This window comes from Cervus elaphus, chromosome 8 (assembly GCF_910594005.1).
Source record: "Cervus elaphus chromosome 8, mCerEla1.1, whole genome shotgun sequence".
NCBI classification, from domain to species: domain Eukaryota; kingdom Metazoa; phylum Chordata; class Mammalia; order Artiodactyla; family Cervidae; genus Cervus; species Cervus elaphus.
In genome coordinates, this window is record NC_057822.1 from 53,437,142 (window position 1) to 53,464,502 (window position 27,361).

At 36.6% G+C, this 27,361-nt stretch overlaps 1 protein-coding gene and 1 pseudogene across 1 annotated transcript in view; both read left to right on the forward strand.

Annotated features, from left to right (window-relative positions):
* Positions 1-27,361, forward strand: part of TMEFF2 (transmembrane protein with EGF like and two follistatin like domains 2) — a 281,659-nt gene that overhangs the window by 139,499 nt on the left and 114,799 nt on the right. Inside the window, exon 5 of the mRNA XM_043910529.1 lies at positions 13,893-13,989. Within this exon, the coding sequence (XP_043766464.1) occupies positions 13,893-13,989 (97 nt within the window). The remainder of the gene's footprint in view (positions 1-13,892; positions 13,990-27,361) is intronic.
* Positions 8,584-8,670, forward strand: LOC122698975 (annotated as a pseudogene).

Here is a 27,361-nt window from a genome sequence, read left to right on the forward strand (position 1 = left end):
GAACTTCCTTCAATGAACCTTCTTACTTGGAATAAAAAGTGACTTGACTTCAACTTTAACAATTTTTAGGTATTAACACCTTAAGGTGGCAGAGCAATTTAGAGAGTGCAAAGCATTTTCACATCTTCTCACCACCACCTATGAGCTAAACGGGGCAGCCATCTCATTTTATGAGCAAGAAATCTGGGAATCAAGAAGGAACCTGAGTAAACCAAATCCAGCTCTCGTAGCATTTGGCCTAAACTTTGTCTATCACATAACTGCCTTTAGATTACTTCATGTCATTTTCAACTTTAAATGGCATGTAAGATTTTGATTTTAATATAATACATGGGAGGTACATTTAAGAGAGGCAAGTTTGCAAGTTCAGAGATCAGGTAGTTAGATGTTTAGGCAAGTATGATGAGAATCTGAACTAGTACTATGGTGATGGAATGGGAAAATAGGAAAGAAGCATGGCAGATAGGTTGTTACTAGATCGTAAAGTCCCTCTACCAAAACAAATATTAAGCAAATTAAAGTTGACTGTATTAACAATTTAATCTTTATCTGATGATTCAAATGAAACATTCTATATCATAAAATGTCTTTAAGTTGTCAATACGAAAAGTCATGTACTAATGACATACAGAAGTGTAAGTTAATAAAGCTATATCTTTGTTCACCAGAGATTTATTATTTAGAAGAGTTAAACACAAATGAGTGTTAAAAAATGATTTACAAAGACTTGGTCTTTCTTCATTCACATTTACTCCCCTGTATTTCACATTTTGTCTCTTCCTATCATGTCCTCTCAACTGATGACCTTTTTTTTGAGTACAAATACAATTCAGGCAATAAATGTGATCAGAAGAGATCTATTTCATCCTCCCCTTTCCAGTGTCACCTCCTGCCTACATCTGTTGATAACTTCCATGAGCCAGAAGACGTATTTGTATTTCTAAGACCAAACATTACACCCACGTGTAAACCCATCCCTTCTCAAGGACTTTGCTTTGTGCTTAGGCTCCCTCTCTTCTCCATAAATTTGTTCCTTTCTGTTTCATCATTGCTCTCAGCCTGACAATGATGCTTCAACTTCCTGCTTTCATAAAAAGAAAAAATCCCTTTCTTGAACCCAAGGCCTTTTCTAACTAATGCCTCATTCTGTTTTCCTCATCAGCAAATCTGTGCAAAAAGTGCCAAGTACATTTACTGTTTCCACTTACTAACTCTTAGTCTCACCTAATGTCCTCTAATTGGAATTTGGTACCCACTATGCTTTGCTGTAGTTCATTCAGCCCAAGTCAATGTTCATCACTTACCAATAAAATATAAATTTCTCACCTTTGAGGCATTTAATAAGGAAAATTTTAATTATTTATATTAATTTACATAAAATGATACAAATTAATTATACTGAGTATAATAAAAGCATCTTTGGGTATAATTATCATATGATTGATGCAATAAGAGTTTCATGAAGCCTGGCATGGTGACTTGCTCTGATGAATTCTGCCATGGCTGATATCAAGCTTAATAAGCTTTCTTCCTTCCTTGTTTCCTTCTTTCCATCCTTCCTTCTCTCATTTCTCCTTTCTTTACTTCATTCTCTTTCTTTATTTTCTAATCAACTGAGTATCTTTAGTTCTAACTCAGGGCTAAGTGAAAGTTCTAACTCAGGGCTAAGTGAAATCAGTCAGATTTAAATGATGACAATAGAATTATGCCTCAACATAGTAATGTTGTATTAATGTCTTAAATTATTTTCAGTTGTGCAGAAGATAAATTATATGTGATTTCTAAAGAATCCTTGTCAAGCTCTAGCAAACTAGCTTAATTATGAAAAATTAGATTTTCTGTAATGATCTCTTCTTTTGAGTGTTTAATATAAAATTACAGTTGCTCAGTCATGAACTTGGTTCTTTTAAACCATTTTCTGTAACTGTAATTTCAACCTTCCTCTAGTTTTTTGGCATTTAAATCACTTATTAAAAATTATCAGTGGATTTGTACTTCTTTTAATTAAAAAGAAGCAAAGATAATGAATTTCCTTCCCCAAATCTGAACACATCTTACTGCATTATGGCCCTGATACCCACACAGAATTAATCTGTGCTAGTTTTGTATATAGGAGACCAAAATCCTACTCCTCTTGTTTCAGTATTTCAATAATATGATAACTGTGCACTTATTATTCATCTGACAATATCATCACATTATAATATGAATAAAAAGAAAGTATTTCTTATTCTTATTTTTCTTTAAAGACATTGAGGTTTCTAGGGAAATGTTGGAAAGTGTAAGAGAACATGACTATGGCGCATAAACAACAGCTTAGAATTGTCTGAGCCTCTAGAAACCGTCAGCAGCTTCCATCATTTAAATTCAACTTACATGTGGGAGAGGCAAGTGAGAGGTAAAACTGCCATCCAAAAGGCAAAACAGACAAAACTGTATAAATTAAAAAATGGAATGGAGGATTTTGATTTGTTTCTATTCTTTAAGAGTAATTTTTCCTTCATTGGAGGATAAACTCAAAAGTTCAGCTTTTTGGTGATAATGAGCTAGAAATTTATGCAAGTAATTCAGAAAGAAAAATCACTGTTTACAATTTGATAAAGTAATTTTAGTTACAACAGATAACATTGAATGGTATCACTGACAAATCCTTTATCTATGTAAATAAAGTGGAAAAAATTACATGCCTACCAAGGCATGATTATTTTGTCGTCTATTTAAAAAACAAAAACAAAAAACTGACTACTATATTAATATTGACTCTAAAATGCAAAGAAAAAAATGCATTCTAAATTTTTAAAACTTCAGATTAAGATCTATATAAAATGTGTGTAATTTTTTTTAACTTTTTAATAATGTAAGTGAGTATAGAACCAGTATCTATAAATCATATTTAAGCTTAGAAATCTCACTCTTTCTGTTGATGCATTATGATTGTTTCAGGGACCCCTTACTTTATTTCAGACTTGATGCACGTGGAGGTTTCTATTTATGCATATTTATACTATGTTTTTTGTGGGTTTTTGTTTTTTTAGCTGAAGTACAGTTGATTTACAATTTTCAGGTGTACAAAAAGTGATTCAGTTATACATATATACTGTTTTTCAGACTATTTCTGATCATGGGTTATTGAAAGATATTGAATATAGTTCCCTGTGCTACACAAATAGGTCCTTGTTGTTTATCTGTTTTATATGTAGTAGTTTTTATATCTCTTAGTCCCAAATTTCTAATTTATCCCTCCCGCCTTACCTCTTTGGTAACCACGAGTTTGTTTTCTATTTCTGTGAGTCTGTTTCTGTTTTCTCCATACCCTCTCCAGCATCTGTTACTTGTAGACTTTTTGATGATGGCCATTCTGACCAGTGTAAAGGTAGTGAAAACTCATTGTAGTTTTGATTTGCTTTTCTCTAATAATTAGTGATGTTGAGCATCTTTACATGTGCCTGTTGGCCATCTGTTTGTCATCTTTGGAGAAATTTCTATTTAGGTCTTCTGCCCATTTTCTGATTGGGTTGTGGGGGTTTTTTGTTGTTGTTGTTATTGAACTTGTAAGTTTTTGTATATTTTGGATATTAATTTCCTACAAACAATTTCTCTCATCCTGTAGATTGTCTTTTTGTTTTGTTTATGGCTTCCTTTACTGTGTCTATTAGGTTTAGTGTGTATACTATGGCTAGTTTAAGTGGGACAAATTATATATCTGTCAAAGTGATGTACTAGAGTCAAATGGAGAAGAAAGTGGGAAGAGTGCATAGACTGGCAAAGGTAGTGTAGGTAAGATAAAATGAAAATATAATAAAATAAACGTGCCTTAACTATTGCAGAGTCTATGCAGGTATGGAAAATAAATAGAAGTTCAAGGAGAGATTTAGAGACGACTAAAAGCAGATCCAAATTGTACAGTAATGCTCCCAAAATCTGAGGTATGGAAAATGATATGAAACATGTTGCCTTAGAATTTATTGATAACATTAATTCAGGTCATAGTAGCCATCTTTCACTAGGAAAGCTATGGTTACAAATGACCTCACAACCTCAGAGGCTTATAACATCAATGAGTAGCATAATTCTTGCTCCCATGGCTATGGTCAATCCTGGTCCTACTCTGTTTATCTTCTCATTCAGGGACTGATTGAAGAAACAGCTCCTGTTCTGGAATGTGCCTTTTTTATGCAAAGGGGACAAGCAACAAAGTAGAAATTCACATGTTGGCTTTCATATAGATTCTTACTTCCACTGATATTTCAATGACAAAAGCAAGTCATAAGCGTATAAGTAATGTCATGGAACTTCAAATCATATGGCCATGGAGAGGAATGTACAATCCTTTTATAGGCAAAATAATTCAATCTATAATAAGTGCCATATGCCTATAATGTCTTCAATGGGGAATGTAGACTATAGATAAGTCTTCAAAAGTGGAAAAGATGTGAATCAGAAGTCAAATAATCATTTAACAATGACAGGCAGGAGTCTCCATTAGCACTGACATTTCTGGCTTTTTGCCTATGAAATTAGAGTAGGACAGATGTTTAAAGTAAAACTAATTTTTAAAACTAATTTTAAAAACATGAGTTGCTGTAGCACAGGTAGAAGTATGATATATGAAATAAGAATGCAAAAGGTAGACTCTAATAAATGTATAATTATAAAGTTGAAAAAAAGTTCATGAAGTAATAGATTACAATTTAAAGTTGTATATTGCAATCATTAAATCAGACACCAAAACAATAACCAAAAAATATAGCAAACTAACTATTAGAAGAGGTAAGATGAAATAAATACCATAAAATATTTGCTTCTCCATGAAAAAAAAAAAAAAGAAAAGGGAACAGAGGAAAACAAAAAGATTGGCTAAATATGAATCAAACATCATATTGGTAGACTTACAACCAAACATTTCAGTAATTACAGTAAAGTAAATTTACCCTAAGTAAATGCAGACATATTCAGACTATATAAAAAAAGCAAGATCCAACTGTATGTTGTTTACAGGGAACACACTATGAACGTAAATGAATGAACAGATTAAAAGTAAAAAGAAACAATAAGTGAAAGAAATCTGGTATGTTTCTCTGAATATCAGAACAAAGTAGACTTCAAGATGAATAAAATGACCAGAGAGTAAAAGAGGACATTTCATAATGCCAAACAGTCACTCATTAAAGAAGACGTAGACTACTAAATGTTTCCATACCCAGTTTCAGAGCTCCCAAATGTAAGATAAAGCAAAAGAGCAAAAGACTTGTCACCAGTAGAGATTTTAACACACCTTTCTCAGTAATAGAACAATTAAGCAAAAAAATCAAAAGAGTTATGGATGATTTGGACCATCAACTTAAGCTAATTAATATTTATAGAAAATCACTCCCCATAAGAGGTTACAAATCCTAAAATGCACATGGAATAGTCAAAAAGATGGATCATATTCTGAGCCATAAAACAAGTTTCAATAAATTTCAAAGGATTTAAGTTAAACAGAATATTTTCTCTAACTGTGATAGATAGATCACTCTGGATGGATTTTTTAGTATATATATAACATCTTGAACACCAGACATAGACTTGTCAAACTCCAGAGAGATTTATTTCAAAGCCTGGACAATCAGACTAAGCTCTTTTTAATACTTCAGACTTCTCAGCACTTTAAAACAATTTATTCTTGTAGCTCACACAAATCTACTTTTTATTTCAACTCTCATCCGGGTTGATCATTTGATTGAATTTTGCATTGAGGGGATGGGGATTGGGTAAAAAAATCTAAAAGTCTTCGACCTAACTCTAAAATCTTTTGAATTTATGAAACCCTATATTATGTTTGTTATTTTTCATTTAATTTTAAGACCTGGAGTGACTCTTTTCTACATTTCTCTGTGTGCTGAAGACCTCACAACTCTTTTGTATGAATTTGTATCCCAATGAATTTTGGATATTTAAGTTAAAGATAAATAGAAATAATATACCTTTGAACATTCACAAATATTTGGAGGTTAAAAAATGCAATACTAAATAATCCTTGGGTCTAAGAAGAAATCTCAAAGGATATTACAATTTATATTTTTCACACAAAAAAAAAGTCTTTAGAAGAAAATGTACAGATGTAAATACCTGTATTAGAAGATAAGAATGGTATAAAATCAAGCACTTCTTCCATTTTAAGAAACTAGAAAATAAATTAAACTCTAAGTTTATAGCATAAAGAAAATAATAAAAATGAGAAGGAAGCAATAAAACAGACTAGAGTGGGTCTTATCCCTTCTCCAGGGGATCTTCCCAACCCAGGAATTGAACCAGGGTTTCCTGCATTGCAGGCAGATTCTTTACCAACTGAGCTATGAGTGTGTGTGTGTGTGTGTGTGTGTGTGTGTGTGTTAGTCACTCAGTTGTGTCTGACTCTTTGCAACTCCATGGACTGTAGCCTGCAAGGTTCCTCCAGGCATGGAATTCTCCAGGCAAGAGTACTGGAGTGAGTTGCCATTTCCTTCTCCAGAGCCATGAGGGAAGCCTGAAAATTTAAATAGCCTTGTATAAACAATGAAATAATAATCTTCCACAAACTCTTTCATAAAATAGAGGAAGTGGGAATACTTCCCAACTCATATCTTGAGGCCATTTTAACCCTAATACTAAAACAAAACAAGAACAATACAAGAAAAGAAAATTACAGCCTGCATGTCTTGTGAACCACAGACACAAAAATGCTCACCAAAACACAAGGAAAAGAAATCCAGAAGTATATGCAGAAAGGTTATATACCATGATCAAGCTTGTTATGGCTCAGCTGGTAAAGAATCCATCTGCAACGCTGGAGACCTGGCTTTGATCCCTGGGTGGGTTGGGAAGATCCCCTGGAGAAGGGAAAGGCTACCCACTCCAGTATTCTGGCCTAGAGAATTCCATGGACACAATCCACGGTGTCGCAGAGTCAGACACGACTGAGCGACTTTCACTTCACTTCACAAAATGCAAGGTTGGTTTAACCTATGGAAATCAATCAATATATTTCAACACATTGACAGATCAAGGAGAAAAATCACGTCCACATGGGAAGAACAAAGAATCTTAATCTCTGCTTCACATCATGCACAAAATCCAATTTTAGATAGATTACAAACTTAAACATAAAGTAAAATTTAAAAACTAATACACATAGAGAATAGAATAAAGCACAGAAGAATATCATATGAGTTTTGAGTAGAAGACTTTTTAGAAATAACACAGAAAAGACAAATCATAAAAATAAAAAATAATTTCATCAAAATAAAATGTCTGCACATCCACAAAAAAAATAATACATGCATTCAAGAAAATAGACTGGGAAAATATGTCCCAATAAATTGTATCTGACTAAGATTTGTACTCGAAATATATTAAAAATTTCTGCAACTCAAGAATTAAACAAAAAAAAAAATGTTGAATCAAACACCAAGTTGGGAGATTTAAAACCAAACACATTAATTATTACAGTAAGTAAATGGACTAAATACCCTGATTAAATGCAGAAATATTCAGACTAGATAAAGAAAAAAGTGAGATCTGGACTTCTCTGGTGGTTCAGTGGTTGAGAATTCCCCTGCTAGTGCAGGGAATTTGGGTTTGATTCCTGGTCCAGGAAGACCCCCACATGCTGTGGGACAACTAAGCCCATGTACCACAACTGCTGAGCCCGAACTATAGGGCCCAGAAGCCACAACTGCTGAAGCCTGGGCGCCCAGAGCCTGTGTTCTGCAGCCAGAGAAGTCTCTGCAATGAGAAGCCTCTGCGCTGCAATTAGAGGAACCTCCACTCACCACCACTAGAGAACGTCCACGCTCAGCAAGGAAGACCCAGCACAGTCAGAATTAACAATAAATAAAATTTTTAGAAAGTGAGATTCTACTATATGTTGTTTACAGAAAACACACTTTAGACATAAGCTAACAGACAAGTTGAAAGTAAAAAAAAAAAAAAACAAATTGATAGAAACAATAAGCAAATGAAAGCTGGTATGGCTATCTGAATATCAGAATCCCACTGTGAGGTATTCGTCTAAGAGAAGTAATTCATGGACACAGAATGTCTTTTACAAGAATGTATAACAGCTTTATTCATAAATAGTTATTGTTTCCAGCCAGTAACTGAACAACCAGATGTCCTTCAACAAGAAAAAGGAAAAATAAACTGTGGTATATTCACTCAACTGAATACCAAGTAACAAAAAGAGATAAACTACTGATGTCGGCAAGTACCTGAATTCATCTTAAAACTAATAATGTCAACTGGAAGAAGCGGAACACAATAATTACATAGTGTATGATGCCTTTGATGTGCTATTCTAGAATAGTTCATCTGTGGTGACAGATCAGGTTACTGATCAGCTTATATAGAAAGAACAGTGGTAGAGAAATGGCTGAAAAGGCGGCAAAATCAAATTCTCTGGAATGGTTGAGTTGGTCCTTGGCATGTGTTCCTCAATATTGATTGAAAGACATGAGTGTTTCACTGAATGTCAAGTTTATTGAAATTTTGAATCAAATAAATGACATTGAATAACTGTTTGAACATTAATATTTCATGTTTTCAGAAATAGTATAACATACTGTGCTCACTTCAGCAGCACATATACTAAAATTGGAATGATAAAGAGATTAGCATGGCCCCTGTGCATGTGAAAAATTCCATATTTTTTAAAAGGGTGGGATGGGGAGAGAAGTTCAAGAGGGAAGAGACATATGTATACCTATGGCTGATTCGAGTTGATGTATGGCAGAAACCAACGTGATATTGTAATTATCCTCCAATTAAAAATAAAATTTTAAAAAGCTTGAAATTCTGATTTAAAGAATCAAAAAAAGAAATAGTATAAGTTAGGATATTATAAGAGGCACAGAGGCATTATAGTGAATTCGTAAGAGAACTGTACTAATAGGCAGGCACATCTGCTGTGAGAAGCTGAGTGGGGCCAGAACAGGATCATTATAAAGGAATTTTGGTAACAATTTCCAGATGAGACCATGAGTGCAGGGAAAATTTAGAAGAAAGGTAATTTAATAATCTCTTATAACGTTCCAATCCAGAATACTCTTACAGGAATTAATTAAATCAGTTATAACTATAGCATAGCATAGTGAAGTCGCTCAGTCACGTCCAACTCTTTGCGACTCCATGGACTGTAGCCTACCAGGCTCCTCTCTCCATGGGATTTTCTAGCCAATGTACTGGAGTGGGTTGCCATTTCCTTCTCCAGGGGATCTTCCCAACCCAGGGATCGAACCCAGGCTTCCCGCATTGTAGGCAGACACTTTACCGTCTGAGCCACCAAGGAAGGGTAGCATATATAAAATATATTAAAAAGCCATAAAATGGCTTTCCCTGGTGGCTCAGTTGGCAAAGAATCTGCCTGCAATGAAGAAGTTTGCCTGCAGCAATCAGGAGACCAGGGAACAGGAGACCAGGATTTGATCCCTGGGTCAGGAAGATCCCCTGGAGAAGGGAATGGCAACCCACTCCAGCATTCTTGCCTGGAAAATCCCATGGACAGGGAGCCTGATGGGCTACAGTCCATGGGGTCGCAAAGAGTTGGACACAATTTAGCAGCTGAACCACACAGTTATATAAAATATGCTTTCAGGAGCTCCACCTCCCTTACTCCTCAAGTTTCCCTCAAGCATGTGCTGAAACCTAAGCTTTTGTAGAATGTGTGCTGTGTTTAGTCACTTAAGTCGTGTCTGACTCTGTGACCCCATGGGCCACAGCCTGCCAGGCTCCTCTCTCCATGGGATTCTCTAGGCAAGAATACTGGAGTGGGTTGCCGTGCCCTCCTCCAGTGTTTTATAGCATAGAGGGAAATAATTCTTTTACTTTACAACTCAGAATAAAAGGTTTAAAATGCAAATGTATGGTTAAAATAATACTTTATTATAAATGAATCTCATTCCTGCATAACCAGCAAATGAATGCAAATAATTAAGCACCAATTCTTCCTGTTTTTTATACTTTGAAAAGAACAGGAAAAAGGAACAGTACAGTTCAACACATGATTTCCAAGCATCCAGCATGTGCTAATTCAATGGTTTTCAAGCTTTTGTGACTATGACCTTTAGAAATTTACATTGTAGCCCTGGTTGGATATCATATGTACAACAAAAATAGTGTTATAAAATAAATACTATATTTGCTAAATAAGATGCAGTCTGTGTTTTCTGTCCCAGTACCTTCTGCTTCATGTTTACAAACATGTTTGTAAAAATGCTGATAGTGACCCACTAACTCTATTTCCCTACCCACTAACACATTGTGAATTGTGGTTGGAAAAACACAGTGCTATCCTTGCTACTCAAACTGTGGTCTGTGGGCCAGCAGCAGCAGTTTCTGGGAGCCTGTAAGAAATTTAGAGCCTCAGGATACACCTCACATTTACTGACTCAGAATCTTTATTCTAACAAAACCTCCAGGTGCTTCCTGTGCACTTTATTTTTTTTTCATTTATTTTTATTAGTTGGAGGCTAACTACAATATTGTAGTGGTTTTTGTCATACATTGACATGAATCAGCCATGGATTTACATGTATTCCCCATCCCGATCCCCGCTCCCACCTCCCTCTCTACCTGATCCCTCTGGGTCTTCCCAGTGCACCAGGCCCGAGCACTTGTCTCATGCATCCAGCCTGGGCTGGTGTATTTCACCCTTGATAATATACATGTTTCAGCACTGTTCTCTCAAAACATCCCACCCTCGCCTTCTCCCACAGAGTCCAAAAGTCTGTTCTGTACATCTGTGTCTCTTTTTCTGTTTTGCATATAGGGTTACCATTACCATCTTTCTAAATTCCATATATATGCATTAGTATACTGTATTGGTCTTTATCTTTCTGGCTTACTTCACTCTGTATGATGGGCTCCAGTTTCATCCATCTCATTAGAACTGATTCAAATGAATTCTTTTTAATGGCTGAGTAATATTCCATGGTGTATATGCACCACGGCTTCCTTATAGTCTACGGCCATACCACCCTGAACGCACCCGATCTCGCGTCCTGTGCACTTTAAAGTGACAGAAGTCCTGAGCCAGACATTCACTGCAAGAGGAGGATGCTTGAGACAGAGGAAGTCTTCTCAGTGTTGTTTAGGCAGAGATGCTTAGGGGCAAGTTGTTAAGAGTATGTATGTGTGTGTGTGTGTGTGTGTGTGTGTGTGTGTGTGTGTATATATATATATGTATGTATGTATCTCCAACCCCCAGCCCTACAAATTCAGTACCTCGGAGGATATCTCAAGGCATTTATCTAAAAAACAATCCATAGTCTACAGCCATAGCACCCTGAGTACTTCTTTGGTGGCTTAGTGGTGAAGAATCTGCCTGCCATGCAGGAGACTTGAGTTCAGTCCCTGGGTCGGAAAGATCCCCTGGAGAAGGAAATGGCAAACCGCTCCAGTATTCTTGCCTGAGAAATCTGTTAGACAGAAGAGCCTAGAGCCCTTACAGTCCAAGGGATGGCAAAGAGTTTGACATGACAGAGCGACCTAAGATAAGATAGCAACTCGTCTTTAAAAAAAATACATAAATTAACAAACCAAATCTACCAGAGGTTCTGAGCCTAACCCTATTTAAGAATCATTGGTCTATAGTGTTAAATGAAGTCTGGGTGCTGATTTGCTTATTATAAAGGTGCAAGTCTGTGCTTCAGAAAGTATGGAAATACTTTATTTTTCATTGTGATTGCTCCACATTTTATTCCCAGAGTATTTGTTGAGAGAGGTTTTGCTACTGCTACTTCTGGGCTTACTTCTCCATGTGGGAGAATTTCTAAACATCTCAAGTCTACCAGTAACTGCCCTTTTATAGAAATGTAATGTGACTTCCAGTAGAAATATTATTATTAGTTCCGCTGAGTTAGCACGATTCATCGCCTGGATTACTTCCAGTAGATCCCTAATCAAGGATCCCTGCTGTGAAGGAAGATGGGGCTGCCCATAAGTGGCTATAACTGTTCATTAAGGACCTTCCCATTGTGTTAGTATGTTTCCTGAGTGATGGGAAGTTTTAGTCTAGAAGCTGCTAATCTTGCTAACACTAAAAGGCTCTTTCCCATTAGCAGTTTCTGTGTTGCATTAATAATAAGGAAGTAATAAAGAGATGGGCCTCAGCTGTTCAGGCTCCCCTGAGGTGAGGCCCCAGCTTCCTTCTTATCCCCATAGTCCACTCTAATGGTCTCGCCTCTATTAATGTAATAGAGTGGATAATAAGTGCTGTCTATTTTAGCAGAGTCTAGAATTCCTCTTTCTTTCTGGGGAGGAACACCATTTTTTTAGACTTCAATTTTAAAACTATACCATCAATCTTTTTGCAATTGAAGTTGATCTGTTTAATTCATAACTTTGTTAAAGTACAGTGCAAATCAAGTATGGGGGAAAAATGTTGCTTTGGAAAAAATAGATCTATCTTTCCCGGAAAAACTGTAAAACACAACTCTCTAAATGATGGTTTTGTTTTGTTGTTGTTGTTGTTATTCTGGTAAATCATATCACTTATTTGCAGAGCAGTAAATTGGAAAATAAGGAATAGAGAGCTTTGCTTTTGTAACTAACAATAACTCTCATGTTAATAGACAAAGAATAAATTATGAAAATATCATACTAAATAAGTAAGGTTGAATATGTTAGGTTCAGGGTGCACTTTAATAAATGATGTCTTTGTTAAAAATAGTACCTTACTAGGGTTCATAATGCTAGAAGCCAGTGCCATATTTAATTGTTTATGTTCTTTTTCTATTGAAAATGCATAACCTTTTTCAAAAGTGCACTTTTTAAGGATCTCTGGATTTAAACATGTTTTTAAGTATATAATCTGTCCATGGAATAATATTATCTATGCAGTTGTTAGGTTGTTGCAGTTTTTCATCTATAAGCAAAGTTATTTTTGCTGTCAACTACATATTTTTTAATTGGTAAATAGTAATCTTCATTTAAAAGTATTGCTCAGATTTTTATTTCTTGAACTCAAATACTAAATTTTTAAAATTGATTTACACTATTGTTTCCTGATTTTGAAAGCTTAATTTTATAAGTAGGTTGTATGCAGCATATTTTTACACTTGTAATTTATGGTCTAAGTCTACATGATTAACGATCATCAGTGACAAGTATATATTTTTAAATAAAATATATGTTCATAGCCCTTATAGAAGAAATCACTATGATGGGCTCTGTGCAACATTTATGTAAGATTCAAGAAAGTAGTGTAAAAATCAATTAAAATGTGTTTTCTAAAATTTATAATTAATATATTTTTCCTTATAAGTACTTTGTACATCTTGAGGTGGGGAAAAGACATATCTAAAAAGTCAAAGCTGCCCACCTAAATTTTATAAATTATATATTAAAGCCTTTGAATGAAAAAAGTCTATAATTTAGGACTTAGAAAATTTTCTTATAGACACTAGATTTTTGCTCTAGGCCAGTAACAGTTTTGTTGTTGGTCAGTCACTCAGTCATGTCTGGCTCTTTCTGACCCCATGGACTGCAGCACGCCAGGCTTCCCTGTCCTTCACCATCTCCCGGGGCTTACTCAAACCTATGTCCATTGAGTTGGAGATACCATCCAATTTAAATTCTTTTTAATTAATTCTTTCATATGGTTTATTAACCAACCCATTTTGATAAATCCAGTAAGCTCTCTTGTTTGTTTTATTTTTGTGGTAAAAAGAATTATTCACTACATTTCAGTAACTAGCATATCATTGTTTTCTTCAAACTTAGGGAAGAAGAGAGTTGAATATGACAATCTTAATGGAGCTCCAACTGCAAAAATGTTCATTGGAAAAGTAGCAACTTTCATATAAAATAGTCTTGGAGTTGATATTATGTGCACTTATCTGAATTCTTTTTGTTCCGTTTTTTCTGTCCTATAGTCCATGAAGGCTCAGGAGAAACCAGTCAAAAGGAGACATCCACCTGTGATATTTGCCAGTTTGGTGCAGAATGTGATGAAGATGCTGAGGATGTCTGGTAATGTGCTGTTTTATTCTTTTAAACAAAATAATGGTAAATAATTTATTTTTACTGTAGCAGTTATTTCCTAAAAGAAGACATTTTCAACATTTTTTTAAATCTAGCTCTCAACTAAGAAAGATGAGTGCTACAATAACAGGAAGGAATTTCTGCAGCTAAACTAAGAGTTGGGTCAGTCAAACCACTGTCTAGGGAATTACTTGATAAGGTACAGTAAGATATCACTGAGACTCCCAAATACTGTCAATGGTAAGAGATGGAGAGAAAAGGTGTATTTACCAGAATATCTCTCAAGAAGCATGGTCAAGAAACAATGTATAGTTGCTAGTCTGCTCCAAGATGGTGGATTTGGGTAACCGCAGAGATTTTATTTAAAGGTATATATATGTACACCCATAGCTGAATTAGGGAGCTGTTAGGGCAAGGCATGGTTTCTGAGCCACCGTCTAGGATCAACTACTCCCTTCACCCAGGTGTTACTCAGCTTCTCCTTTAAAGATACACTGAACAGATCTTGAATATTCATTATTTTAAATGGGTCTGCCTTCTAGGGCATCCACTGTCCTATTGGAGTAGGTTGCCATTTCCTTCTCCAGGGGCCACGTGTATTGGCCCTACCCAGCTCTCATACCCACAGTGAACACCCCAAAGGCCTTTGTGTGGCATAATAGTAGAAAGAGGCAATCTTTCTTTCTGTCTCTCTCTCTTAATATACAACTTTTATACACATACCTTTCAGGAAAGCAAACAGAAGCCCTTTCATTTGCGTGTGTGTGTTTGCCTAGAGCAGTTAACAATCATTTTGATCAAAGTAGGTAAGGGAGTAAATCTTAAATGTTCACCACACATAAAAAATAACTGGTAATTATGTGAGGGGATGGGAGTGTTAGGTAACACTGTGGTGGTGAGCACATTGCAATATACACATTGTACACCTTAACATTTACTCTGTTATATACCAATTATGCCTCAGTAAAGTTGGGGGGAAAGCATGGCCATTTTGATCAAACATTTTGTGGGTGGAGGGAATTTAGCTAAGAAACAGGAAAAGTTAAAAAATTTGACAAAAATGAAACAGTCTGTGCCTGAAACAATTTAGAGTATTTTTAATGTAGGTTAAACTGAGGATTCCAACTGAGCAAACTGAGATTCTTAAGGTAAATTAACAAAGTACTTACAGGTAGGCACTGCTATTACCCAGCGAGGTGAAACAGTCACCCATTAATAAAAGCTGGCTTCAGTAGGATTCCCATGCCTGTCAGACATTTCTAGCCAGTGGTCAGCTAGGAGCCAAGTCAGGGAGTCTATGCACTAGCTTGACCATCCGGAGGTAAACAAACATATGTGTTCTTAAGAATCTCCTGGACATCTTAATGACTGATGGATTTCTGGTTCCCAAACCTGGCTGATCATCAGGATTACTTAGGGGATTTTTGGAACACATCTTTAGTTCCATGTCAAAATTAGTCAATCAGAATTTCATAGAAGTGGGACTTAAAACTTTACTTTTTAAAACTCCCCAGATGGTTGTATAGATATTGCTCTAAGATAAATGACTGACTCAGAGAATTACTCTCCTTCTAAATGCTTTGAGTCAGACGGGACTGAGTGACTTAACTGAACTGGCTGAAGTACTTTAAAGCTCTGTGCAGTTTTAGTCATTATATATTAAGACACGTTGATAGGAAATGTATCTTTAAAATATCTTGGTTTTTAATGTTTGTTGATGACTACATCTATAGTTTAACTTTATTTTTAATGATATTAAATAACTTGCTATCAGCTATTTTACTTTTAACAAATTCACACGGACCCCTAATTCTTTCTTAAGAATTTCCCATTCCCCACTCTTGTCTAATGATCACTTTTAAGTGACATGTTTTCACTTTACATCTGCAAAGATCTAAGAAATGATACAATAATAGCAGATTAAAATGACTGATTATTTACTATGGGCTTGACCTATATGTATGCATTCTTTTTTTTCTCAGTTATATAATAACCCTAGGAGTAGAGTCTATTATGATCACTTTACATAGAGGAAATTGAGTTTTAAACTGTTTAAGTGGCGGGTCAAGATAAAGATATGAGGTAAAAGGAACTCGAGGATGTTAGCATAACAATTCAACCAAAGATGCAATTAAAATATTTCTCCCCTGTCATGTCTGGAATAATGTGATGGACAGATTGCAGGCAGCTTAGATCCAGTGACTCAAGACCTGCAGGGTTAGAGCTGGGGACAAGAGAGAAGCCTGCAGCAGGCAGTGGGAAAATGTCGCTGGTGTTCTAGCGAAAGTTCAGATCCGTGCTATGTGGGTGGACAGAACAAGGAGATTAGAGCAAGTTAAGCAGCATCAGAAAGATTCAACAGCCATGGCTACTGGAATTAGGACAACAAATTCAGTTACAAAGGGAACAGGAAGAAGGGCAAAGCAGAACCTCAGTCATCAATGAATTGGAAAATGAACCAAGGACAGATGCTGGATACCCACCTACTGAAAGTAGTGTACAGAGCCAAGTCTTGGCTACAGAGGGCTGAGACAAGCCCTTGGATCTCAGAAATAAGTTACAGGGTCAGAACGAAGCCAGCAGCAAGGCTGCTGGTGGATGAATCAGTTAGTTTTTGGCTGGGACATCTTGTACGCCCCCAGCCTAGAGACAAGATTAGTTCCAAAATGCAGAATAAAGCTGAACCTCCAGATGGGGCTAAGTGGCCATAGCTGTGAAGATTAGAGGGATGCAGGGGGCAGGGAGCCAAGAAGATCATTATAGTTCCCCGGCAAGAATGAAAAGTTGTTCGCGTTTAAATAAAATGTACTAAAAATGTCCAATGTAAGCAAGAACGAATGGTGCTGAAATGAGAAGTGTATTGATTTTCATTTACATAAATACCTTTGTATGTTAACATATTGTATTTAGCTATGGCCATGAAGGGCAGATTGAAAACAGCTGAAGGACACAAGAATAAAGCAATAAATGAAATTAAATAGGCATGGAATGCAAGAGGCTATAAAGTAAGATAGAAGCAATAGGGGAGTGATCTGACTCTAGTACTAGTCAACTGGATCAGGGGAGCTTGATATGCTATTGATTTTGAATGAAACCATGGTCAGGTTCTCTCACAAATATAAAACACTGCATATGCTGTGCGGAAACAAAGACTACAAGTCAGTGTTTAGTTTGTTTTTTCCTTTGGCATTAACTAGTTTTATGCATAAAGTTTCCTCAACTCTACATTACAAAGTAATAACAAGATAAATGAATAAGTGAATAGATTTTACTGAGAAATAATATTATTGTAACTGCAGTACTGAAACAAATGTGAAATATTAATTCCTGATTTTTTTAACCCTAGATTAAGAAATTAATATTTACATTTTACCGCAAGGACTAAATCTAGCTATTCAGTGATATTCAGATATTTTCTCAATGAAGATAAACCTTTGTTAGAATTAAAAAGCCAGTATGCAATCAACTGATCTTGTTTCCATAGTTAGATGAGTTTTTGAGTTAAGACGCAAGTTACATTGGACATGGGGAAGAAAATTTTAAAAAGTAAATGGGGGAAGGGTAAGGAGAGTAGAGGAATAGGAGAAAAAAATAACAAAGAATGACACTGATAAACCATGATACTAATAATATAACATGTTAATGCCTTTATTTTGGGGAAAAACAGATGATTTCTAAGCTTAAACAATCTCTCCCTTATGTTCTATGGTGTCCTTTCAAGGTTTTCCTCTTGTTTTCTTTTTCTTATGGAAAACATCAAGGCTATAGAAAATGGGCAGATTTTCTCAGCAGAAAAGAAAGAACATTGCTACAAAAGACTCTTCAGTTATAGATATTTACCTATATGTAAGAACCAATTATGCTTTGAAAAGAGAGTTAAAAGTCCACATGGTAAGTGATCCACACCACAGATAAATCTACTCTTACACTGAGGCATCCCTTTATTCAGAACAGACTTCAAAAATAATGGAACACCTGTGCGAAGGGATGCGCATACCTATTTATGGGGAAAGGGTTAAGAGGCAAAGAAAAGGAGGGCTTAGAAGATTGTTTCTCTTTATATATAGGCTGAAAAAGAGTCAAAAATAATACATTTATACATCAGAGAGACTCTCAAATACATTCTGCCAAGTATAATTTACAAAAAAAGAAGGGCTTCTAAGTCAGGCATAATAAAATTGACTCATTGTAAAGCAATAAAGCCGCATCTGATAGCACTGGGAATACTGACTTATGATTTCAACAAATATTTCTGATACTTGCTTGGTTTTAGAAACAGTTTTATATTCCCTTAATTATCTTACCTGATAAATTATTTCAGTAAGTCCAAAGTAGGTCAGCAGCAACTCTTTGTGCTGGAAAGTAGTCCTAAGAAGTAATTAGCCTAGAACTTTCTGTTGGTCCTGTCAGTCAGAAGTAGTTCAGAGCCCTGGGGTTGATTCCTGATTTAATATAAGAAAAAAGCAAGTTGTTAGCTGGGTCTGGTCATAGGAATGGCTGAGTATGAAATTGGCTGCATGCCTAACATTTCCAAGGTATTAGACTAGATCAAGGAAGGGACCACAGGTGTAAGAACACATGGAACTGGACGACAAATGACATGAAGGGGCAGCCTAAATTATTATGCATATTTGCTTCATGCATATGCTTTATGGCTCCTGTGCCCGTCTCAACATTGCTCTTGTATTATTCTCAACACACAGCCCCCTTTAGCAAAATCATATTGACTTAAATGCTATTAATTCCTCAGTAGTCATTCATTTTGTCTTTGAAAGCATTAATGATGTTTTTCAGTTTTTATGCATCAAATCCTTGTGTTTAACTGTAATGGTAAGAAAGGAGAAAAGCAAAGTCATTTAGTAAAAAGAGTTCAGAAGAGAAAATGAATAAGCATCTATTTTTTCCTTTATTTCATTGATGTTCTGTAACTGAAAACAGGGTGTGGGATTTGGCATCCCTTTTGTGAGCCTCTCTCACAAAGACAGTTTAGTCTGAAGTCTTTAACATCTTGCTCCTTTGATCTAAGAAGGCTCCTTGTCACTAGGAAGACTGTGTGTCATTGGCATCGTTCCTGCCTTTAATGCATTTTGGACTGTGGAGAATCATGAATATTTGAAGCAGGGCAATGGCCGAGGATGCTCCTTGGCACTAGATTTCACCATACATATAAGCGAATTAGGCATTAGATCCTGCTGACCTCAGTACATTTGGGTTATGAGTTTAATAGGGAAAATTAGGACACCTCTAAGTCTTAAGATTTCGAAATAATTTCTTTTTAAAACTGCTACTGGTTGACAATTGAAAAAAAGATTGTGTTGCAATTGGAAAGTTTCCAAATGTTTTCTCCCAAGTGAAAGGATCAGTTGGGGTTGTATGTGGGATATCTAAAGAAGATGCTGCTTAGTCACAAAATTTTAGTGAACCATGAGTTCATTCAGTCTTCCCCCCAGGGTGTTTTCTTTCTATTGATTCCCTTTGCTCTCTTGCCTTAGAACTGTAAATGCGGTTACCATAATTAGGACTGGCTTCTAATGTGAGTTTATTCATGGAGAGAATAAAACACACACACACACAAACAAAAACAGAAAATCATTCTAGTCCAGAGAATCCAAAGTTTTAGTTGGATCTAAGGCTTTACAAGAGAACTTTCTTAGTTCTAAGTCGCATGTAGTTAGTATGCTGCCTCCCTCAAATTGCCTCTTCTCTACCAGGAAGACAAGGTTGTCACCTCTGCAAAGTGCCATCGTATTATCTGTTTGTATAGATGGGCGGGGTCTGAAGAGGAGACACCTCTCATTCCTTTAACACTTCCTTTTGCCCAGAAATTTTTTTCCAGAGAGAGGGGGAAACATATAGCTCCTGATTTAGGGAAACACACCTCTTTCCTCTTCCATAATTTCAAGAAAAATATGCTGATGTTTGCATTTTTAGCAAATCTATGTCCTAATATAAAAGAGTTTAATTGTGTTATTTCTTTCTTTTATGTATTAATCTACCTATCTTAAACAAGAAAAAATAATTTGTACTTTTTCAAGATTTCACACAACTTAAGAAGTACCATTATAAATAGGAGGAGCATTTGTAACACAGTCTGTGCAATGGTCTGTGCCTACAAACACCGTGTCTATGACTCACACACCCCTCAGCCAATAGAAAGAAAGAACATGAAGTTGCTCAGTTGTGTCCAACTCTTTGCAACCCCATTGACTGTAGCTGTCCATGGGATTTTCCAGGCAAGAATACTGGAGTGGGTTGCCATTGCCTTCTCCAGGGGAATTCCCCAACTCAGGGATAGAACCCCGGCCTCCCACATTGCAGGCAGACTCTTTACCATCTGAGCCACCAGGCAAATAGTCAGGTCTGCAAACTGAAGCTGAACACTTTAAGTATTACTTAGCAAGATGAATAAATAGTGATGCCACTTCAAATGCACAACAGGTCATTCCAAAAAAAAGACAAACCAAAAAGTATACAACTAACCTACCTCCAAATTTGAGTTGGGCTTTGCAAAAAGTGAGACTTTCAAAATAAAATTGAAATTTGAAAATAAATCATAGTCTTTAAAATAAAGACATACCTCAGGTCTTCCATGTACTGGGCTACTTAGAAAGGAATTGGATTTTCACATAAGTTCTGAAGAGTCTTTTGAATTTTTCTCAGTAATTATGCCTCAACTATGCTATTTATCATGCAATGATTAGTGAAACTTAATTAGGACATGATGGGTGCAGATGTGGATCTGGTGTAGAGTACCAAGATATACAGGAAGAAAGTATTGGAAACATTAATATGTTTCATATGTTTTCATAATTTTTATTTAGTTCAGACAGTAGAAATCAGGTAACTTCCATTTTACATAAAAGTAATGAAATACTACATGAAGGTAGAATAAACAAAACTTCTAAGCCTAGATTGTATTTCTACCACTAAATTAACTCTTCTCATTACTTGTTTCCCTTTTACCTGCTTGGGTAAACTGTACTCTGCTAATGGGGCACGCCTGCCTTACTTCCAGTGCTCACTCACCAAACTCCCACACGCAAATTTTTCTTGAGTTTTCTCACTCAGTTTCTAGTATATTCCAACTCAGAGAGTCCTGTCCCTTAAATCAGGGAATACAAGCCCCATGTTCCAACATCACAACATAACATCCCAGTCTCGAAGATAAAAAAAAAAAAAAAAAAAGAATGAATCTCAATTCTAGTCATCAAAAGATGGCAGGATTTTCAAAAGCATGTGTTTCCTGTGTGGCAAGTACCATGGTAATATTTACATTCATGGAGCCATTTAATCCTCCTGCTAACCTTATAAAGGGTTTCCTAGGTGGTGCTAAAGAATTTGCCTAGCAATGCAGGAGATGCTGAGACAAGGGTTCAATCCCTGGGTCAAGAAGATCCTCTGGAGGAGGGCATGGCAATCCACTCCAGTATTCTTGCCTGGAGAATCTCATGGACAGAGGAGCCTGGCGGGCTACAGTCCATAGGGTTGCAAAGAGTCAGACACGACTGAGCAACTTAGCACACATGCACGCAACCTTATAAAGTTAGATACACTAACAATTTTCATTTCACACAAAAGGAAACTGAGGCACACGAAGGTTAAGCAAACCACCCAAAACCAAACAGTAAGTGGAAGAACTAGGATTTGAACCCTATCAGGCTGTCTCCAGACACCATGCTCTTAATCACCACTCATTATCTTCTCGTGTTTAATGACGTGTGTGTGTGTGTGCAGTGTGTATTATGTATATAAGGCGCACATATACATGTTGGATATATTCGGTGTAGAATTTCACACTTTTTTGTTGTTGAAATAGAAAATGCAACCACTTTGTGATAACACTACCAGGTTCACATCACCGACGATGTCCTTTGGAAATATTTTCTTTCCCATTAGATATATACACCTTATTTTTGGCAGATTGTATGGTTTTTATTTGTTCTTTGCAGATGTATTGAATCATTATAGATGAAGAATATCCTTATTCTGATTATGTGTGCCCAAATAGATGAACAGGTTATTAACCAACCATGAGGTTGTAGAGAAGAGACACATCTTGACCAAAACCTGGTTCTTTGAGGTATTTCAAGTTTAGTTTGCTGGTTTTGAGTAAGGCAATAGCAACTATGATTATGAAACAGGGTGAACATAATTTATATCTAAAGCAAGTGATGTGCATGCAGGCTAAGTTGCTTCAGTCAGGTCCAGCTCTTTGCTACCCTATGGACTGTATCCCGCCAGGGTCCTCTGTGCTTTAGATTTTTAGCCAGAAAAGAGGCATGTAACATGGAGTTGTTGTTCAGTCGCTCAGCCATGTCCAACTCTTTAAGACTCTGTGGACTGCAACACACCAGTCTTCCCTGTCCTTCACCATCTCCTGGACCTTGCTCAAACTCATGTCCGTTGAGTCAGCAATGCCATCCAATCATCTCATCCTCTGTCGTCCCCTTCTCCCCCTGCCTTCCATCTTTACCAGCATCAGGGTTTTTTCCAATGAGTCAGCTCTTCTCATCAGGTGGCCAAAGTATTGAACCTTCAGCTTCAGCATCAGTCCTTCCAGTGAATATTCAGGGTTGATTTCCTTTAGGATTGACTGGTTTGATCTTCTTGCAGTCCAAGGGACTCTCAAGAGTCTTCTCCAACACAGTCCAAAAACATCAGTTCTTTGGTGCTCAGTCTTCTTTATGGTCCAACTCTCACATCCAGAGTCATCCATACATGACTACTGGAAAAACCGTAGCTTTGACTATATGGACCTTTGCTAGTGAAGTAATGTCTCTGCTTTTTAATACGTTGTTTAGGTTTGTCATAGCTTTTCTTCTAATGAGCAAGTGTCTTTTAATTTCATGGCTGCAGTCAGCATCTGCAGTGATTTTTGAGCCCCCCAAAATAAAATATGTCACTGTTTCCATTGTTTCCCATCTATTTACCATGAAATGATGGGACCTGATGCCATGATCTTAGTTTTCTCAATGCTGAGTTTTAAGCCAGCTTTCTCACTCTCCTCTTTCACCTTCATCAAGAGGCTCTTGAAGTTCCTCTTCATTTTCTGCCATAAGGGTGGTGCCATCTGCATATTTGAGATTATTGATATTTCTCCTGGAAATCATGATTCCAGCTTGTGGTTCACCCAGCCTGGCATTTCACATGATATACTCTGCATATAAGTTGAATAAGCAAGATGACGGTATGCATCCTAGCTGTAAGTCTTTCCCAATTTTGAAAGAGTCAGTTATTCCATGTCCATTTCTAACAGTTGCTTCTTGTCCTGCATACAGGTTTCTGAGAAGGCAGGTAGGGTGGTCTGGTAGTCCCATCTCTTTAAGAATTTTCCACAGTTTGTTGTGATCTATACAGTCAAAGATTTTAGTACAGTCAATAAAGCAGTAGTAGATGTTTTTCTGGAACTCTCTTGCTTTTTCGATGATCCAACAGGTGTTGGCAATTTGATCTTCGGTTCCTCTGCCTTTTCTAAATCCAGCTTGAACATCTGGAAATCCATGGTTCACGTACTGTTGAAGCCTAGCTTGGAAGATTTTGAGCATGACCTTTCTATCGTGTGAAATGAGTGCAAGTCTGTGGTAGTTTGAACATTCTTTGGCATTGCCCTTCTTTGGGATTGGAATGAAAACTGGCCTTTTTCAGTCCTGTGGCCGCTTCTGAGTTTTCCAAATTTGCTGCCGCATTGAGTGCAACACTTTGACAGCATCGTCTTTTAGGATTTGAAATAGCTCAACTGGAATTTCATCACCTCCACTAGCTTTGATTGTAGTGAGGCTTCCTAAAGCCCACTTGACCTTGCACTCCTAGATGTCTGGCTCTGGTGAAGTGATCACACTGTCCAGAGGTTATGGTTATAACCTTTCCATGGTTATCCAGGTTATTAAGATCTTTTCTGTATAGTTCTATGTATTCTTGCCACCTTTTCTAAATATCTTCTGTTCCTGTTAAGTCCATGCCATTTCTGTCCTTTACTGTGCCCATCTTTACATGAAATATTCCCATGGTATCTCTAATTTTCTTGAAGAGATCTCCTGTCTTTCCCATTCTGTTGTTTTCCTCTATTTCTTTGCGTTGTTCGCTTAGGACAGTGTTCTTATCTCTCCTTGCTATTCTTTGGAACTCTTCATTCGATGGGACTATCTTTCCTTTTCTCCTTTGCCTTTCACTTCTCTTCTTTCCAAACATCCATTTTGCCTTTTTGCGTTTCTTTTTCTTGGGGATGGTTTTGAACACTCCTCCTTCCTTTAATGCTGGAGCCACTACCAGTAATATTTCAAAGGGCTGTACAAAAGGCTGTCCATTGAGGAACCCAGAACAGCAAGGGCACTCACGGCTCAGTAAGCCATTCACTAAGAAAGGTAGGACTTCATTCCTTAGTATTTCTGGAATAGTTGATGGGCTACATGTGCCTTCCCAAATGGAAAAAAATGTTTATTACACATCTATATTCTCACTACAAGAATAGAAATTATGAGATATAAAAAAGAAGGAAGAGTCACCAAATTAAATGGCAAATAAATATGGCCTATATGCCAGTGGGCCTTAATCCCTATCGAAGTGGCAGTGTTCTGCTATACCTTTTTATTTAGCACTTATAAATATAATTCCAAGCTTATTTCCCAATCTACTGTATGTTTTGATAATTACATAAAAATGGAATTTGCTGTGGCTTTTTCTGATTATAGAAGTTGTACATGTTTATCATAGAAATGCCAAAAGCCTAGAAATATTACAATGCCATTCCACTATTCCAAGATAACTACCATAAAATTTAGAGGTATGTTTCCCCCATGTCTGTGTGTATATGTACCTGCACACGTGTGTGTATGTATTTTTGATGAGCCTAATCATATTTTATAGATCAACAAAGCTTCTCTCTTGAAAATTTTACTTAACCCTGGGGCTGTGGAGATTTTTACGAATGCTAAACGAATTTATGAATAATGTATTTCAATTAGAACATAATTTCTGTGGCCCAAATTCTAATTATGCTTTCAAAAATTTTTCATTTCTCAAGGCAAGTGGATTTGAGGCAGTGTCCTAGCATTTGTGATCTAAAAAATTTACCAAAACCTAAGTCCCCTTTAAGTCTACCATTAACATCTTTCTTGGTTAGCTCCAGAAGGCTAGACAGTATGTGTACTGAAAACATTTCCTTTGTCTGTATCCAGAGCATTCATAACAAATAACTTTCTGGGGTATAAGCATTATTTACGGAGAAACTGTCTTCCCACAGGTGTTTTAAATTGGGTAGACGCTGTTGCTGGTCTTCAGTGTTTTACTTCCAAATAGTAATATACTGCATGTGTTGGTTCATCTAAACAACAAATCAGCAAGCAGTCCTTGGCAGCCACATCAGTCTGCCCCAGAAACATTCCCTTATAAACACGATATGTAATATCGAATAAGTGATTTAACAAATTGTAAAATTATATGCAACAACCAATCCAAAAAGCAATAATGCTGAAGAACTAAATGTTTATTATAGTATACAGAAGAAAATAAAGGAAACAGATATCTGGTTTTTCTAACTTCCTGTTCCCCACCCCTGTGCAAAGTAAAATTAATCAAGAGTGGGTCCATTCATCCCTTCACCACCAAGCTATGAATGAAACATAAGAAACCATGACTATTCACTTGGGGTGGATGATCATCTACCATAGCTCTTTTGTGTTCATTGCAGTCTTTTCAAAGTTTTTAACATAATAGTTTACCCTGTTCTTTGAGCTCATCCTAAAGTGAACTTTCTCTAATCAAAATTGTATTATCCAGGGTAATAAAAGTAATTCTAGGTCCCAACTAGTCTTAAGTGCCTATAATGAGCAGATATTAAAAGATGTATATTAGGAAGACATGTACAACAGTTGGGGGGAAAAGCAAGAAATAAAATATTCTTCTGCTAATTCTTCTGCTAGATTCTGCTAATCTTCCCATTAGCAGAAATTAGGGATGTATTTCTCTTTAAACATAGATATCTACATAAACATGATACTCTAAGGCATTCAAATATAACATCAAATGATCAATTACACAAAAATAATATATTTGATTGAAGTATGCAGTTTAATTTTAACTAAATATGTTTTTCCTTCTCTAAAAAGATTTGTCAATTTGGGGTTAAGAAAATACAACAGAGCTATGTGCACTACAGTGACACTGGATGGTCAGACTTAGGGATTCAGTTCAGTTCAGTTCAGTCGCTCAGTTGTGTCCAACCCCTTGCGACCCCGTGGACTTCAGCATGCCAGGCCTCCCTGTCCATCATCAACTCATGGAGCTTACTCAAACTCATGTCCATTGAGTCAGTGATGCCATCCAACCATCTCGACCTCTGTCATTCCCTTCTCTTCCTGCCTTCAACCTTTCCCAGCATCAGGGTCTTTTGAAATGAGTCAGTGCTTCACATCAGGTGGCCAAAGTATTGGAGCTTCAGCATCAGAACTTCTAATGAATATTCAGGACTGATTTCCTTTAGGATGGACTGGTTGGATCTCCTGCAGTCCAAGGGACTGTCAAGAGTCTTATCCAACACCACAGTTCAAAAGCATCAATTCTTCAGCATTCAGCTTTCTTTATAGTCCAACTCTCACATCCATACATGACTACTGGAAAAACCGTAGCTTTGACTAGACAGACTTTTGTTGGCAAAGTAATGTCTCTGCTTTTAATGTGCTATCTAGGTTGGTCATAGCTTTTCTTCCAAGGAGCAAGTGTCTTTTAATTTCATGGCTGCAGTCATCATCTACAGTGATTTTGGAGCCCCCAAAAATAAAGTCTCTCACTGTTTCCCCTGTTTCTGCATCCATTTGATATGAAGTGATGGGACCCAATGCCATGATCTTGGTTTTCTGAATGTTGAGTTTCAAGCCAGATTTTTCACTCTCCTCTTTCACTTTCATTAAGAGGTTCTTTAGTTCTTCTTCATTTTCTACCGTAAGAGTGGTGTCATCCGCATATTTGAGGTTATTGATATTTCTCCCGGCAATCCTGATTCCAGCTTGTGCTTCATCCAGCCCAGCATTTCGCATGATGTACTCTGCATATAAGTTAAATAAGCATGGTGACAATTTACAGCCTTGACGTTCTCTTTTTCCAATTTGGAACCAGACCGTTGTTACATGTCCAGTTCTAACTGTTGCTTCTTGACTTGCATACTGATTTCTCAGGAGGCAGGTAAGGTGGTTTGGTTTTCCCGTCTCTTCAAGAATTTTCCACAGTTAGTTGTGATCCATACAGTTATAGGCTTTGGCATAGTCAATAAAGCAGAAGTAGATATTTTTCTGGAATTCTCTTGTTTTTTTAATGATACAACAGGTGTTGGCAATTTGATCTCTGATTCCTTTGCCTTTTCTAAATC